This window comes from Schistocerca nitens, chromosome 4 (genome assembly GCF_023898315.1).
Source record: "Schistocerca nitens isolate TAMUIC-IGC-003100 chromosome 4, iqSchNite1.1, whole genome shotgun sequence".
Taxonomy (NCBI): Eukaryota; Metazoa; Arthropoda; class Insecta; order Orthoptera; family Acrididae; genus Schistocerca; species Schistocerca nitens.
In genome coordinates, this window is record NC_064617.1 from 596,273,596 (window position 1) to 596,289,981 (window position 16,386).

The 16,386-nt window shown below is 40.7% G+C and overlaps 1 protein-coding gene across 6 annotated transcripts in view; it reads left to right on the plus strand.

The window, feature by feature from the left end:
- Positions 1-16,386, plus strand: part of LOC126253375 (juvenile hormone esterase-like) — a 295,839-nt gene that overhangs the window by 108,534 nt on the left and 170,919 nt on the right. For 2 of the 6 annotated variants that reach the window (XM_049954658.1, XM_049954655.1), the window contains exon 9: positions 13,044-13,179. The exons of 3 other annotated variants lie outside the window; for them this stretch is intronic. In XM_049954658.1, the coding sequence (XP_049810615.1) occupies positions 13,044-13,179 (136 nt within the window). The remainder of the gene's footprint in view (positions 1-13,043; positions 13,180-16,386) is intronic. One more of the 6 variants, XM_049954657.1, reaches the window with a different exon arrangement.

Consider the following 16,386-nt stretch of genomic DNA (forward strand, 5'->3'; position numbering starts at 1 on the left):
GGGACTGCTACGGTAGCAGGTTCGAATCCTGCCTCGGGCATGGATGTGTGTGATGTCCTTAGGTTAGTTAGGTTTAAGTAATTCTAAGTTCTAGGGGGCTGATGACCTAAGATGTTAAGTCCCATAGTGCTCAGAGCCATTTTTTGAACATCATCAAGCGTTGCGAGCTTCTTAGGAGTGTATTGCTCTTATTCAGTAACAAACAAAATTACAGGGGCAACTATATTTTAAGATGTGCTTAGTTTTAACCGACTCTGGTGAATTCGCTTACGTTCGGGGTAGAGTGGTATGCAGTGCGGCCACTGGAGAGTTAACAAAAGGGAGAGGGGAAGTATTTTAGTTTCTGTCCTCCAAAGACGACAACTCACAAGCATGCGCAACTGGCTCCGAGCACCTGCTATTCTGGAAATAACGGATTCGTGAATGCGCATTATGGAGACGATCAGCTTCAAGTGTGGTGCATGTTTGTAGTTAAGTGACGTGAAGGCTGTTGTAATATAACGCAATGAGTAAAAGAACAACAACATTCAAAACATTTCGTTAACATTTGAGATTGTGTCTCATATTGCAATTACGATTTTTAATTGATATATATTACTAATTTATGTAAATTATCGATTAATAGTACGATCTGTTGGGGAGGGTGTGGTAAAGTGACCAGGATGGGAACAGTGGCCATTGTGTATCTTTTGGCCCTGAACAGCACTGCTGCCTGTCAAGAAGCGGTCACACTAATTAGGATATACATTGCCATTGTTGTCAGTAAGATTGGCAGAGTAGACTTTTTCCGCTATTTTTTAGTATTTTTTGTTTGTTTTTGTGTCTTCTGATGTAAGATAAATCTCTTATATTAATCTTGTTACCTTACTTGTACGGAGAGTAGTAATTTTGTACAATAACAATGTTTAAACAATGGTTTTTAGCCTAAAAATGTAGTTCCTTGTTATTCGTTTCATGTAGACAGTTTATTCTCTGTGGGTCACTAATGCCAACACGGTTTCCGATATGGAAAAGTGGCCAAGATTTTCACCGAAATAAGAGTTAGTGTAATACGCATAAGACTGACATAAACCCTTTTATATACGAAGCCATTCTGTCCCAGTGTGGCCACTTATAATTAAAAAAGTTACATTATTTAAAACCGTCACTGGTCTGTTATATTTGGCCTAATACGAATGTCCGATTGAAAACGGTCTGCTGAAAGAGCTTGATATTGATTCAGATAGCAGGGCGTCAAGGCTTCAAGAAAATTTGTTCGGAAATGAGAGCAGTAAACATGCGTTCCTGCTGCGATGGCGCTGATCACATTAACCGCTTAGGTACGGAAAACAGGTCACTATGCAAGTCTTCAGAAAAAATGCATGTAGTTCCAATGTGCTATTTCCATTTTTAATTTAAATATTTGGTGTGATACCTCATAATTTGTAGATTCAAAATGTATAAGTGGTAAGCTTCTATCAGTAACGACGGTTTGGTGAAAATTGAATTTAACCTCGAATGGCCACTCCCCCCCCCTTTTTCCTTCCCATATGACCCGAAGTGTCGCCCTACGAGGGCTGTTCAAAAAATTCCAGAACATTCGTAATTTTGCGCCAATGCTGTGTTGGAGCGAAATGCGGTAGGCATCCCTGTACACGTCTGTGGTAATGTGTAATTGCTAGAAGTTTCATTGTTTTACGTCTGTTAGTTGTTGTTCTGTGCTATACTGAGTAGAACGTTGTGTGTCACAGTTGGCGAATTTCGAGTGGCAGAGTTAGAGGAGCAATGCGTCTGCACTAAATTATGCGTGAAAATCAGGAAAACCTTTACAGAGGCACATAAAATGACGCAGAAAGCCTACGGTGAAGAGTGCTTAAGCTGTGCTCGGCGTTACAAATGGTTCACACGGTTTAAAAATAGCACAAGCCAACGAAAACTTTTTTTGAAAAACTTTTTTTCTTTGATAGCTGATCATGATAGTTTTTTGTGAGCTGAATCCAAATCTAGCCTTAGTTTTTTTGTATCACCCATAGTTTTCGAGCAATATGCTTTTTGTCATATTGTTGTTGTTGTGGTCCTCAGTCCCGAGACTGGTTTGATGCAGCTCTCCATGCTACTCTATGCTGTGCAAGCTTCTTCATCTCCCAGTACCTACTGCAACCTATATCTTTCTGAATCTGCTTAGTGTATTCATCTCTTGGTCTCCCTCTACGATTTTTACCCTCCACGCTGCCCTCCAATGCTAAATTTGTGATCCCTTGATGCCTCAGAACATGTCCTACCAACCGATCCCTTCTTCTAGTCAAGTTGTGCCACAAACTTCTCTTCTCCCCAATCCTATTCAATACCTCCTCATTAGTTACGTGATACACCCACCTTATCTTCAGCATTCTTCTGTAGCACCACATTTCGAAAGCTTCTATTCTCTTCTTGTCCAAACTAGTTATCGTCCATGTTTCACTTCCATACATGGCTACACTCCATACAAATACTTTCAGAAACGACTTCCTCAAACTTAAATCTATACTCGATGTTAACAAATTTCTCTTCTTCAGAAACGATTTCCTTGCCATTGCCAGTCTACATTTTATATCCTCTCTACTTCGACCATCATCAGTTATTTTACTCCCTAAACAGCAAAACTCCTTTACTACTTTAAGTGTCTCATTTCCTAATCTAATCCCCTCAACATCACCCGATTTAATCTGACTACATTCCATTATCCTCGTTTTGCTTTTGTTGATGTTCATCTTATATCCTCCTTTCAAGACACTGTCCATTCCGTTCAACTGCTCTTCCAAGTCCTTTGCTGTCTCTGACAGAATTACAATGTCATCGGCGAACCTCAAAGTTTTTACTTCTTCTCCATGAATTTTAATACCTACTCCGAATTTTTCTTTTGTTTCCTTTACTGCTTGCTCAATATACAGATTGAATAACATCGGAGAGAGGCTACAACCTTGTCTCACTCCTTTCCCAACCACTGCTTCCCTTTCATGCCCCTCGACTCTTATAACTGCCATCTGGTTTCTGTACAAATTGTAAATAGCCTTTCGCTCGCTATATTTTACCCCTGCCACCTTCAGAATTTTAAAGAGAGTATTCCAGTTAACGTTATCAAAAGCTTTCTCTAAGTCTACAAATTCTAGAAACGTAGGTTTGCCTTTTCTTAATCTTTTTTGTAAGATAAGTCGTAAGGTTAGTATTACCTCACGTGTTCCAACATTTCTACGGAATCCAAAGTGATCTTCCCCGAGGTCCGCTTCTACCAGTTTTTCCATTCGTCTGTAAAGAATTCGCGTTAGTATTTTGCAGCTGTGACTTATTAAACTGATAGTTCGGTAATTTTCACATCTGTCAACACCTGCTTTCTTTGGGATTGGAATTATTATATTCTTCTTGAAGTCTGTGAGTATTTCGCCTGTCTCATACATCTTGCTCACCAGATGGTAGAGTTTTGTCATGACTGGTTCTATGCTATACAGTAAATGGAGAAATTAATGAAACGCTTTGTTACAACGTAAGCATGGTATGTATTTACAGTAAACTACTTAAAACAATGATATGTGTTAATATAGGTTTCACTTGTCAGCTGGAATTGGTTTGCATTTCCTTTCTCTTTTTTCTTTGAAGCTATGACCTTTTTTTGCTAGCAAATGTTTTTTAGCAGTGCTACCAACATCATCCACATTCATTACACCTCATTTTCAAATTATTCTAACTATATAAAAGCATTGCGTAGCTTTTTGTATGATGAGTCCCTTGCTGAATTTCTCGGTGAAGTGACCAGCAATTGTTCCCCATCATGTTAGTGTTCCAGTGGCCTTGGTAGCGTTTTTACATCACTTTAATGTTGTGTTGAAAACGCTCTCCTTGCTCCTCACTAACATCTGCCATATTGTCCGGGAAGTAATCAAGGTAACTGTTCAAAAAGTGAAGGTCTGAGCAGTACACTAAATCACTTTCGTGTTGAAAAAAGTGGAAAATTGCTGCTCTGTGTTTCTATACGTGTATATTCTGGTTCCAACTGCAAATAAGTACTTTTCTTTTAATCTACAGCAAAGCAATTCTTCTTTTTCTCTCTTTAAGCCCAGATCCCTAATCAAATCGTTAAGCTCGGTCTGAGTAAACAGTTTGGGCTCTAGACTTTCTGTATTACAATGGAATTCATCATCATCTGGTTCATCTAAATCACATTGTACATCAGAAAATACATCTGTCGGAATAGAATTTAAATCACCTGCTGGTTCAGGAACCGGCAAATCTACACCATGCTCTACTGGCCAAATGGCGGACGGCAGGTTAGGGTAGCTTATTACCTTCTTGTTTTTCGCCCTGAATTCAAACTACGCATTGTTGCAGTGCTGGCGGTTCCACCTATCTTCAAGTTGGCGGTTCCACCTATCTTCAAGTTGGACCTCTGTCGGCCACTTGTATTGTTGCTGCGTTTGTAGGGATCGCACATTGACAACAATTGAAATTTATTTTAGTCCGTGTTCTGTTTGGTATACAGTCAGCCACGCAACTTGTGATGTAAGTGTTTTTATGGTAACTGTGAATACTGTCTTTATTTTGGATTAAAATCTTTCACTAGCAGCTTTGTGCAATAGTATCGAAGGAAATTGACAGAGATCCGAAATCTGAAATGATTTGGGTGAAGGTCACGGTTAAAGCAGGCTCAGACATGGTAATTGGATGTCTCTATAGGCCCCCTGGCTCAGCAGCTGTTGTGGCTGAGCACCTGAAGGATAATTTGGAAAATATTTCTAGTAGATTTCCCCACCATGTTATAGTTCTGGGTGGAGATTTTAATTTGCCGGATATAGACTGGGAGGCTCAAACGTTCATAACGGGTGGCAGGGACAAAGAATTCAGTGAAATTTTTGTAAGTGCTTTATCTGAAAACTACCTTGAGCAGTTAAACAGAGAACCGACTCGTGGCGATAACACATTAGACCTTCTGGTGACAAACAGACCCGAACTATTTGAAACAGTTAGCGCAGAACAGGGAATCAGCGATCATAAAGCGGTTACGGCATCGATGATTTCAGCTGTAAATAGAAATATTAAAAAAAGTAGGAAGATTTTTCTGTTTAGCAAAAGTGACAAAAAGCGGATTACAGAGTACCTGACGGCTCAAAACAAAAGTTTTGTCTCAAGTATAGATAGTGTTGAGGATCAGTGGACAAAGTTCAAACCATCGTACAATATGCGTTAGATGAGTATGTGCCAAGCAAGAATGTAAGAGATGGAAAAGAGCCACCGTGGTACAACAACCGAGTTGGAAAACTGCTGCGGAAGCAAAGGGAACTTCACAGCAAACATAAACATAGCCTAAGCCTTGCAAACAAACAAAAATTACGCGAAGCGAAATGTAGTGTGAGGAGGGCTATGCGAGAGGCGTTCAATGACTTCGAAAGTAAAGTTCTATGTACTGACTTGGTAGAAAATCCTAAGAAATTTTGGTCTTATGTCAAAGCGGTAGGTGGATCAAAACAAAATGTCCAGACACTCTGTGACCAAAATGGTACTGAAACAGACGATGACAGACTAAAGGCCGAAATACTAAATGTCTTTTTCCAAAGCTGTTTCACAGAGGAAGAGTGCACTGTAGTTCCTTCTCTAGATTGTCGCACAGATGACAAAATGGTAGATATCGAAATAGACGACAGAGGGATAGAGAAACAATTAAAATCGCTCAAAAGAGGAAAGGCCGCTGGACCTGATGGGATACCAGTTCGATTTTACACAGAGTACGCGAAGGAACTTGCCCCCCTTCTTGCAGCGGTGTACCGTAGGTCTCTAGAAGAGCGTAGCGTTCCAAAGGATTGGAAAAGGGCACAGGTCATCCCCGTTTTCAAGAAGGGACGTCGAACAGATGTGCAGAACTATAGACCTATATTTCTAACGTCGATCAGTTGTAGAATTTTGGAACACGTATTATGTTCGAGTATAATGACTTTTCTGGAGACTAGAAATCTACTCTGTAGGAATCAGCATGGGTTTCGAAAAAGACGGTCGTGCGAAACCCAGCTCGCGCTATTCGTCCACGAGACTCAGAGGGCCATTGACACGGGTTCACAGGTAGATGCTGTGTTTCTTGACTTCCGCAAGGCGTTCGATACAGTTCCCCACAGTCGTTTAATGAACAAAGTAAGAGCATATGGACTATCAGACCAATTGTGTGATTGGATTGAAGAGTTCCTAGATAACAGAATACAGCATGTCATTCTCAATGGAGAGAAGTCTTCCGAAGTAAGAGTGATTTCAGGTGTGCCGCAGGGTAGTGTCATAGGACCGTTGCTATTCACAATATACATAAATGACCTTGTGGATGACATCGGAAGTTCACTGAGGCTTTTTGCAGATGATGCTGTGGTGTATCGAGAGGTTGTAACAATGGAAAATTGTACTGAAATTCAGGAGGATCTGCAGCGAATTGACGCATGGTGCAGGGAATGGCAATTGAATCTCAATGTAGACAAGTGTAATGTGCTGCGAATACATAGAAAGATAGATCCCTTATCATTTAACTACAAAATAGCAGGTCAGCAACTGGAAGCAGTTAATTCCATAAATTATCTGGGAGTACGCATTAGGAGTGATTTAAAATGGAATGATCATATAAAGTTGATCGTCGGTAAAGCAGGTGCCAGACTGAAATTCATTGGAAGAATCCTAAGGAAATGCAATCCGAAAACAAAGGAAGTAGGTTGCAGTACGCTTGTTCGCCCACTGCTTGAATACTGCTCAGCAGTGTGGGATCCGTACCAGATAGGGTTGATAGAAGAGATAGAGAAGATCCAACGGAGAGCAGCGCGCTTCGTTACAGGAGCATTTGGTAATCGCGAAAGCGTTACGGAGATGATAGATAAACTCCAGTGGAAGACTCTGCGGGAGAGACGCTCATTAGCTCGGTACGGGCTTTTGTTAAAGTTTCGAGAACATACCTTCACCGAAGAGTCAAGCAGTATATTGCTCCCTCCTACGTATATCTCGCGAAGAGACCATGAGGATAAAATCAGAGAGATTAGAGCCCACACAGAAGCATACCGACAATCCTTCTTTCCACGAACGATACGAGACTGGAATAGAAGTGAGAACCGTTAGAGGTACTCAGGGTACCCTCCGCCACACACCGTCAGGTGGCTTGCGGAGTATGGATGTAGATGTAGATGTAGATGTATGTTATACTTTCATTTATACTTTTAGGGCCTGTTTCAAAAAAGGGTTATCAGAGGAGAAGATTGAAAGGCTTCTAGATGAAGATTCGGACGCCAGGATGTGTTCTGAATTTGACTGGTCTGACGGGGAAGAAGCACAAATAGTAGTTAGTGATCACAACGGTGAATCAGAAATAGAAATAGTTCCTTTAGAGGGAGGAGTATACTGAAGAGGAAATGCAACATCATGAAGATGAAGAAGATAGTGACGATAATTTTGTTGGTAAAGATGGCAAAACTAAGTGATCTAAGGAAAGTGTAAGAGCCAAAACGTCGAAAACGCCCTCAATAACTGTAATAAAAATTCTACCTGGTCTGAAGAGGTCTGCAAGGGTATTACACAAGAAGTGACAGCATTCAATAAGATTGTTAGTGCAGATATGATTGAGTCACTTGTGGAATGCATCAATTTGCAAATCAGAAACGTAGTATCACAGAACATTTATTCTAGAGAGAGAAATATGAAGGAAACTTCTCGGGAAGAGATATATGCTCACATTGGAATCCTTATATTGATTGGCTCGAAGAGTGGAAATAAAACAAATGTTGAAGAACTTTGGAGTAAATATGGCACTGGTACGAAGGTAATTAGAGCTTGCATGTCATACAGGCGGTTCTTATTTCTTCTCAGAAGCGTGAGATCTGACGACAAACTGACAAGAACACAAAGACGCCAGAGAGACAAATTAGCAGCAATCAGGTCATATTTAGATAAATTTGTCACCAATTGTAAGGAAAGCTACAGTTTGGGAGAGTTTGTAACCATAGATGAGTTGCTAACACCTTTTAGAGGGAGAAGTTCATTTGTTCTGTACGTACCGAACAAATCAGCAAAGTACGGCTTGAAGTTCTTTGCTATTTACGATGCCAAAACATTCTATACAGCATCTGTTGAACTGTACTGTGGAACACAACCAGATAGCTCTTACAAGGTGTCGAATAAACCGTACGATATTATGCTGGGATAATATTGGAATCCATTCCAGTACGATTATGCCATAGGTGGTAAATCATTGGAAGCGGTAACGACCGTAAAATACTTAGGAGTTACTATCCGGAGCGATCTGAAGTGGAATGATCACATAAAACAAATAGTGGGAAAAGCAGGCGCCAGGTTGAGATTCATAGGAAGAATTCTAAGAAAATGTGACTCATCGACGAAAGAAGTAGCTTACAAAACGCTTGTTCGTCCGATTCTTGAGTATTGCTCATCAGTATGGGACCCTTACCAGGTTGGATTAATAGAAGAGATAGACATGATCCAGCGAAAAGCAGCGCGATTCGTCATGGGGACATTTAGTCAGCGCGAGAGCGTTACGGAGATGCTGAACAAGCTCCAGTGGCGGACACTTCAAGAAAGGCGTTACGCAATACGGAGAGGTTTATTATCGAAATTACGAGAGAGCACATTCCGGGAAGAGATGGGCAACATATTACTACCGCCCACATATATCTCGCGTAATGATCACAACGAAAAGATCCGAGAAATTAGAGCAAATACGGAGACTTACAAGCAGTCGTTCTTCCCACGCACAATTCGTGAATGGAACAGGGAAGGGGGGATCAGATAGTGGTACAATAAGTACCCTCCGCCACACACCGTAAGGTGGCTCGCGGAGTATAGATGTAGTATGTAGTAGAAATATTACTTTCGATATTTGGTATACCAGTTATCCAATGGCAGTCTCACTTTTGCGGAGAAACGTCACATGCATTGGAACTCTGAAGAAAAATAAAACGGCAATCCCTCCGGAATTCCTACCCCTGAAATCCAGGAACAGTGGGTCTTCACTGTTCGGTTACCAGAAACATATCACACAAGTATCATATGTGCCCAAAAGAAACAATTGTATTGTTCTGCTTAGCACCATGCATAGTGAAGGCACAGTTGATAAGAATACCAATAAACCACACATTATCATGGGCTACAACATGACAAAAGGAGGGGTTGACACAGTGGACCAAATTTGCAGTAGATATTGTGTTGCACGAGTAGCAAAGAGGCAGACGATGACTGTATGGTTCGCTTTACTAAACATCGCTGGTGTCAATGCCCAAATACTGTTTAACTGCAATGCAGAAAACCCAAAAAGCCAAGGAGGCTATTTTTGAAACAGTTGTGCCAACAACTTATGAAAGATAATTTAGTTACAAGATCCCCCATGTCGATGCTTCCAAATGATCTCAAAATATTTTTGGCGTCTTATAAGTTGCAAGAACCAGAAGAACCTCCAAACAAAAAGAAGAGTCGCTGCGTTATGTGTGGCAGAAAAAACAATGTTGTCACCACAATTCGTTGTAGTTAGTGCAAGATGTTTGTAAGCAAGAAGCATCTGCAGTTGTGTGTGGATGAGGTAGAGGAACACGAGGAGTAAACTCTGTTTTTACGTAGAAACATTACAGTCATGTTCAATAAAGAGAGTATAATCCAATAAATGCTGTAGAGTAACATGTACTGAGAAATAAAAGCAGGTCAAATGTGATTTAACTTTATCCTGTGTGTTAGGAATGTATTGTTAAATGAAAAACTAGGATTCTGCGAAACTGTGTGCCGGACCGAGATTCGAACCCGGGACCTTTGCCTTTCGCGGGCGAGTGCTCTACCATCTGAGCTACCCAAGCACGACTCAGGCCCCCTTCTCACAGCTTCACTTCTGCCAGTACCTCGTCTCCTACCTTCGAGATGGTAGAGCACTTTCCCGCGAAAGGCAAAGGTCCCGAGTTCGAGTCTCGGTCCGGCACACAATTTTAATCGGCCTGGAAGTTTCATACTAGCCCACACTCCAATGCAGATTGTAAATCTCATTTAGGATTCTTTAATTAGATTTTAAAACTGTATCTTTAGAAATAATAACGGTCAAATATTAAAATTTGTATTTCTGTTCATTAAAAAACCAAAATAAACTTATTATTTTTCAGTGGCAAGCATATTATAGTAGAACTTTTCACATCTGGTGTTACAAAAATTGACGCGACCACTCGAGGATTAAGAGAATCATAACTGCTGATGACACGTAGGTCTACTGTTATGTTGTTGCGACCAAGGTTCAGTCTTCACAATGGGTCGGGAAAGGTTCTTCAAGACCAAAACAAGTTCGTCATGTCAGGTCAAATGTCAAAGCCATGCTGACTGTTTTCTTTGACGTTAAGGATTAGTTCATCATGAATTCATGCCACAGGAGCAAACTGTTTATCGATGGCACTATCGGGACGTGTTGCGATGCCTGCGAGAAAATCTAAGAAGGAAACGACCTGAAATGTGGTTTGACAATTCATCGCTTTTGCTTCACAATCGCACCCGCACGTTCATCCCTCCTGGTGCGTGACTATTGTACGAAAAACGAAATCACTGTGCTGCTTCATCCTCCGTACTCTCCAGACATGGCCGCTGCGGACTTTATTTCCATAGTTGAAAACCTCGTTAAAATGACAAAGATTTGTGACAAGAGACAAGATAAAAGAAAATTCGCAGACGGCGCTCGTGCAGAGGCGTTGGGAGCTAAATATCAATTGTGAAGGAGAGTATTTTGAAGGAGAAAAGGAAAGAGTAGAAAAATATTGTGGACGAAGTTCCGGAATTTTGTGAACAGACCTCGTACATTGTCATTATTGGCTCTTAAGCAAAAGAGTTCGATGGCCAGTGCTCTAGAAGCACATAAATTTTGTGTGTATTTGTTCTGCCACACCTCCCCACACATGTAACAAGGGGTAGCTCTAAGAGAAGTCACTGCGCTGGGGAAGTAGGATTAACTCGCAGAAAAGCGCGAATATCTCAAAGTGTTTTGATTTGAATGTCTCTGAAGACGTCAAATAAGTCAAAAAGTTAGATCCCTTCTTTTACATTCCTAGGTCTGGCCAGGACATACTCGCCTTTTTTGTGCTACACAAGAGCATTTTTCAATCTGGTTTCCAACTTATACTCTACCATAATACTGACGTTACACCGCCATAACTTGGCAAACGAAGTACATTTTTGTTAACTCGGGCGACGACTGAGGCAGCATAGGTTTTTTCATTGTGTTTCGAACCATGTTCCTTATATAATGGAGATGGATAAAACTTCCATAAAACAACAGGGCGACAATAGATGAGATATATTTGCCCACATTCTTACAAAATTTAAACGAGTTGCACACGTTTGAAAAACAGAAACGGTAGTGTAAAAATCTCAAAGAATCGTTTTTTTGGACGTAAAGTCCGAATGAATCTAGATTTTTGAAAGCAAGTATTCAATTTTATCGTAATAATACATTTTTTATTTTCTTGATTCACTTTAAAATGGTTCAGTGGAGTCAATTCACATAAGAACGAATTTTACTTACTACATTTAGCTCGACTTTAAACCGCCGTATCTCGACAACGGTTAAAGATTATTGGTTAAAAAAATTTCGTTGTGATTTTGCCCGCATATCTGTCTTCGTGCGAAGTTCGAATCGATTCGCACAAGTTTAAAGCATAGAAGCTACACCCTTCAAAAACTTCCTAGGCGAACGCGTTTTTGTACGTAAAATCCAAACAAAGCAAGATTTTTTTAAAACGGTCGAAAATGTTCTTAGACAAGGATCCGATGGTGAACCAAACTTGCATCATCAGACTCGCTTCACTCAAGAGTTGTTATCTCACTGGTGACGGTTTTTGCGCATAAAATGCGAAAGGTGCAGATATAAATGGTGCCTTTATCTGATAATTAATTTCAGCTTAATTAAAATCTTTTGCAAAAGGAATTAATCAATTCGTACAATTTGTCTGGGCGTCAGCTCTGGTTCGTTGTTCAATATACTGTAACATAACTACAGTAAGACAGATATTGGAATGGCTATGCAAATGGCCGCTGGTCCGGGCTAAGCCAAAAACTTTGTTCCCCATGTTTCCTAGCTCAAACAGGAACCGATCATCAAGACCCCTCCAAACCGGGATTGTGCAAGTGGCCTTTTCTCCCATATTTGCTACAGAGTTTCCATGCTTTAACGATGAAGTAACGTAATGAGATTTATAGTTTCTTGAGCATTTTTGATGAAGTGTACTTCAATTAAAAAAACCGCTGTGGCCGGGCGGTTCTAAGCGCTTCAGTGTAGAACCGCGCGACCGCTACGGTCGCAGGTTCGAATCCTGCCTCGGGCATGGATGGTTGTGATGTCCTTAGGTTAGTTAAGTTGAAGTAGTTCTAAGTGCTAGGGGACTGATGACCTCAGATGTGAAGTCCCATAGTGCTCAGAGCCATTTGAACCATTTTTTAGCCGTCGGACACTGCATTGTTCATGGTGAGAAGTAATGCCTGATACTTGGTGTTCTCGGCACACTCCTGACATTTTGGATCTTGGAATTTTGAATTGCCTAACGATTTCCGAAATGGAATGTCCCATGGGTCTAGCACCAACTACCATTCCGCGTTCAACGTCTGTTAACTCCCGTCGTGCAGCCATAACCACGTCGGAAACCTTATCACATAGACAGCTCCAGAAATGAACTGCCCTTTTATACCATGTGTATCCAGTACGACCGCCATCGGTATATCTGCATATAGCTATCCAATGCCTTTTGTCACCTCATTGTATTGCTAACATATGAGGTCCATCGGTTAAGTGGCATCTGTCCCGTTACTGTTAACTTCAACGATAAAGTAAGTAAAAGATCACACATATTTCGTTATAGATTGAAATTATTTAAAACACACCTGAAACATTGTGGGAACGTAAATGTTCTTCACGTCTCTTGCAGGCGACACTTGTATAGCCTACTTATTCGCATTTTTGTGATAACGCGATTAAACACAAATTCTTCTCATTTTGTATAATGAAGATGTAAAAAATGATGTGACAATCTCGTGTACAAATGTTCCAGGTGTTGCTCATGCGGAGGATTTGCTGTACTTGTTTTCGAACAACTCTTACTACATAATACCCGGCGAGAGGCCGGCGAAGGATATGGAAATAGTAAAGGTCATGACCAAACTCTGGACGAATTTTGCAAAAACTGGGTGAGTAATCGTTATGGTGTAATGTAATGCGTACAGACTGGATTATATGCATTATAAAAACCTTAAAAGATACATGCAAATATGCATGAAAAATGTTTAGAAATGCAAAGTGTTGAAATATGCAAGATCAAATAAAAAAATACATGGTAGCCGCTGCGTGCATTGTATCTCAAAGTCGAACCTGTGCGTATCAGTTACGATGAGAGCGCCGGCCACGCGGAAAGTCGGTACATTTAGAACGCTGATATCTACTGGTTGAAGCTAGGAGGTGAGCCTTTCTGGGCTTATTTTCTAAAACTCTGCAAATGGGGGATGCATGCCGTGTTTCAAGGATTGTTTCTTCTTTGCTGTTTTTTTTATTCCACAAAAACAGTAACAAAAGTGGCTACAATGAAATGACATAAATAAGGTGACAGATAACTGCAGTCATAAATTACAGCATTCAAAGAATGAGGAATCATGTTCAGTCTTCAGCAGTAGCACACATTTAGCACCTTCATTGTTACCTTCAACTGGTGTTGTCGGTAACCAGCGGATGCGATGCGAGTGAGACGCAGCGAAACAGTCGATATGTACGGGACCAACTTCGAGATATAACGCACGTAGAGGGGCACGCTCAAAAAACTCCGTAATATTTTATTTAAAAAGCAGCATACAACCATCAATTTTTGGAACAGCATTAACTCTTAATTAATACTGCTGGATCAAACCATCATTTACAATTTATTTTACATTTTTCTACTATTGTAAACATAAACGACCAAATACTGTTCCAAATGTTCGGTAGTAAGATTGTGTCTTCGATCACTCAAAACTTTTTATAAGTAGAAAAGGACCGTTCTACATCAACTGAGGTAACTGGACAATCATTGAATTTGGGTGCTATGTTGGCACTTACTGTTTCTGGTAAAAGTTCACCCGTACCATTAAAAAAACTATCAATTTCGCACAAGGGCTGAAAGACAGGGTTATTGTTTAAAATGTTTCAAACTTTTCTTTAAGTTTTCTTGGGAATACCTCCGGCAATGAGGAGTTCACTACAATAATTTTATTCATTAACTGAACAGATTCATTCAGTGCCAAACCTTGAGTTTCAAGCTTTTTAATGCTTGTAGGTATATCGGAAAAATCATTAAAAGCCTCCTTGCCCAGCCAAACTGCCAAAGCCTCTGCACTAGAGAAGTCGTTTACTATCCCTCTAATGGCCTCGAAATGTTACATTGTAAAGTAACACAGCTACGACACACGTACCCCAACGAGTTACCACTGGTTCTGGAGGTAGAGGCACATTTGGTAGATTTTCTTTGTAGGTCTTGATGCGAGCAACAACCTTTAGAAACACTTTATTTTTGGATGAAATAAGTTTACTTACATTCACAAACGTGGAACGTACTTCTTCAGCAAGGCGATGTGCTCCATGCGCAAAGCATGTCACATGAACCAAATTAGGATAAAATACTCGGAGGACTTTTCCTGCTTTGATTATATACGGAGCAGCATCTGAAATAAACACAAACAACCTTTCATATGCAGAAGAATTTGGAAATATTTTTCAAATGCCCTCATTCGCTAAATAGGTAGAAGAAGGCTCTTCTTTTAAAGCACCAACAATTAAATTTGCAGCCGGCCGCGGTGGCCGTGCGGTTCTAGGCGCTCCAGTCCGGAGCCGCGCTGCTTCTACGGTCGCAGGTTCGAATCCTGCCTCGGGCATGGGTGTGTGTGATGTCCTTAGGTTAGTTAGGTTTAAGTAGTTCTAAGTTCTAGGGGGCTGATGACCACAGCAGTTGAGTCCCATAGTGCTCAGAGCCATTTGAATTAAATTTGCAATGTAACGGCCACGAGTGTCTGTAGTTTTGTCAACTGAAATCCAGATAATGCTGTCCTTGAGTTCATTGCGTATTTCTTCCAGAACATTTACGTAAATTGTCGGCGTGTAATTTTTACGCAATGTTGATTCATCTGGTATATTTTGATTGAAGCAATATTTGCGCAGGAAGCCTTTGATGATAGGGTTTGTAGGTCTGTGAGGAGAAATATGGCTTGCAATGAATGCTTCACATAGTCCATGTTAAACCGACTTTTATGGTTACCTTTGGCAAATCCCTGCTACTGCAGATTGCTGTTGTCAGGAGTTGTTGTCGTGCTCCTTTTTTCTGCATTCCTGCGATATGAAGATTTGTCTTGACATGCTGGTCTATCTGAAACTTTATTTTGCACGAAACGTTTTTCTCGTAAACTCGACAATATAAAACAATTCCGTCACATGTAAATGTTCCATGATGGTCAGCTATCCACGAAACGACGTTTCTTTTTTTCGGGCTGCGTGGCGCACAACACGTTACACACTACACGTCGTAAACACGTTCAACTATGCATAAGTAAATGGTAAGCTAAACTGAAACAATGGACGTGCGACTAAAAGCTTGCGTAGTTTAATTGTTGCCGACGCGTACGGCATGACAGCGGAGGGCATTAACCGGATCGCGGGCGCAGGAGCATTACTCTGTCTGCCTATTCCTGTTCCTCTTCTGCAATGATTTCGCTACGCAGTGGCCTCTCGGTTAGTGATTGACGCAGTTCTAGGTCGCGGTCAATCTGTGAGACATCAAATCTAGATCGAGTTAGAGACCGCCGGTATAAATTTTTAAAATGTAGTAAACGTAGAATGAAAATATGTATTCGTCACTAGTTTTTAGTTAAAATATGCAATAACCGGTGAAAAGGAGCCAAATATGTAAATGTATAGGCAACATGCAAATGCATATAATCCGGTCTCTCGTAATGTGCAATAGAAGATATGTTTCCTCAAATGAAACCAGACTGACTATGACCAAAAACGGGCTGTCGACGCAAGTGAACAATCTACTTGCGTGAATGAAGTGTGGCCGGGCAGGTATCCGGCAAAATTATAGAGATCTGCTCTACAATATGTCAGGCATACATAGATTACCATCGGCATGTTAATGTAAGACTGCAATACAATACGGGATGACTCACCAGTTAAGATACTCACACCATGTCTGACTTACGTGACACATTATCTAACAAAATTTTTATGCCATTCACTCGGTTTTCACAACTGCGCCTTTGATTGTATGTACAACATCCAATATGTACCCAAGTTCTATCTACACATGGCCACGTATCTGCATCAACTGCGGAGATGGTTGCAACGATTCGCTACTTTACATCATCAAAAAATGTGGT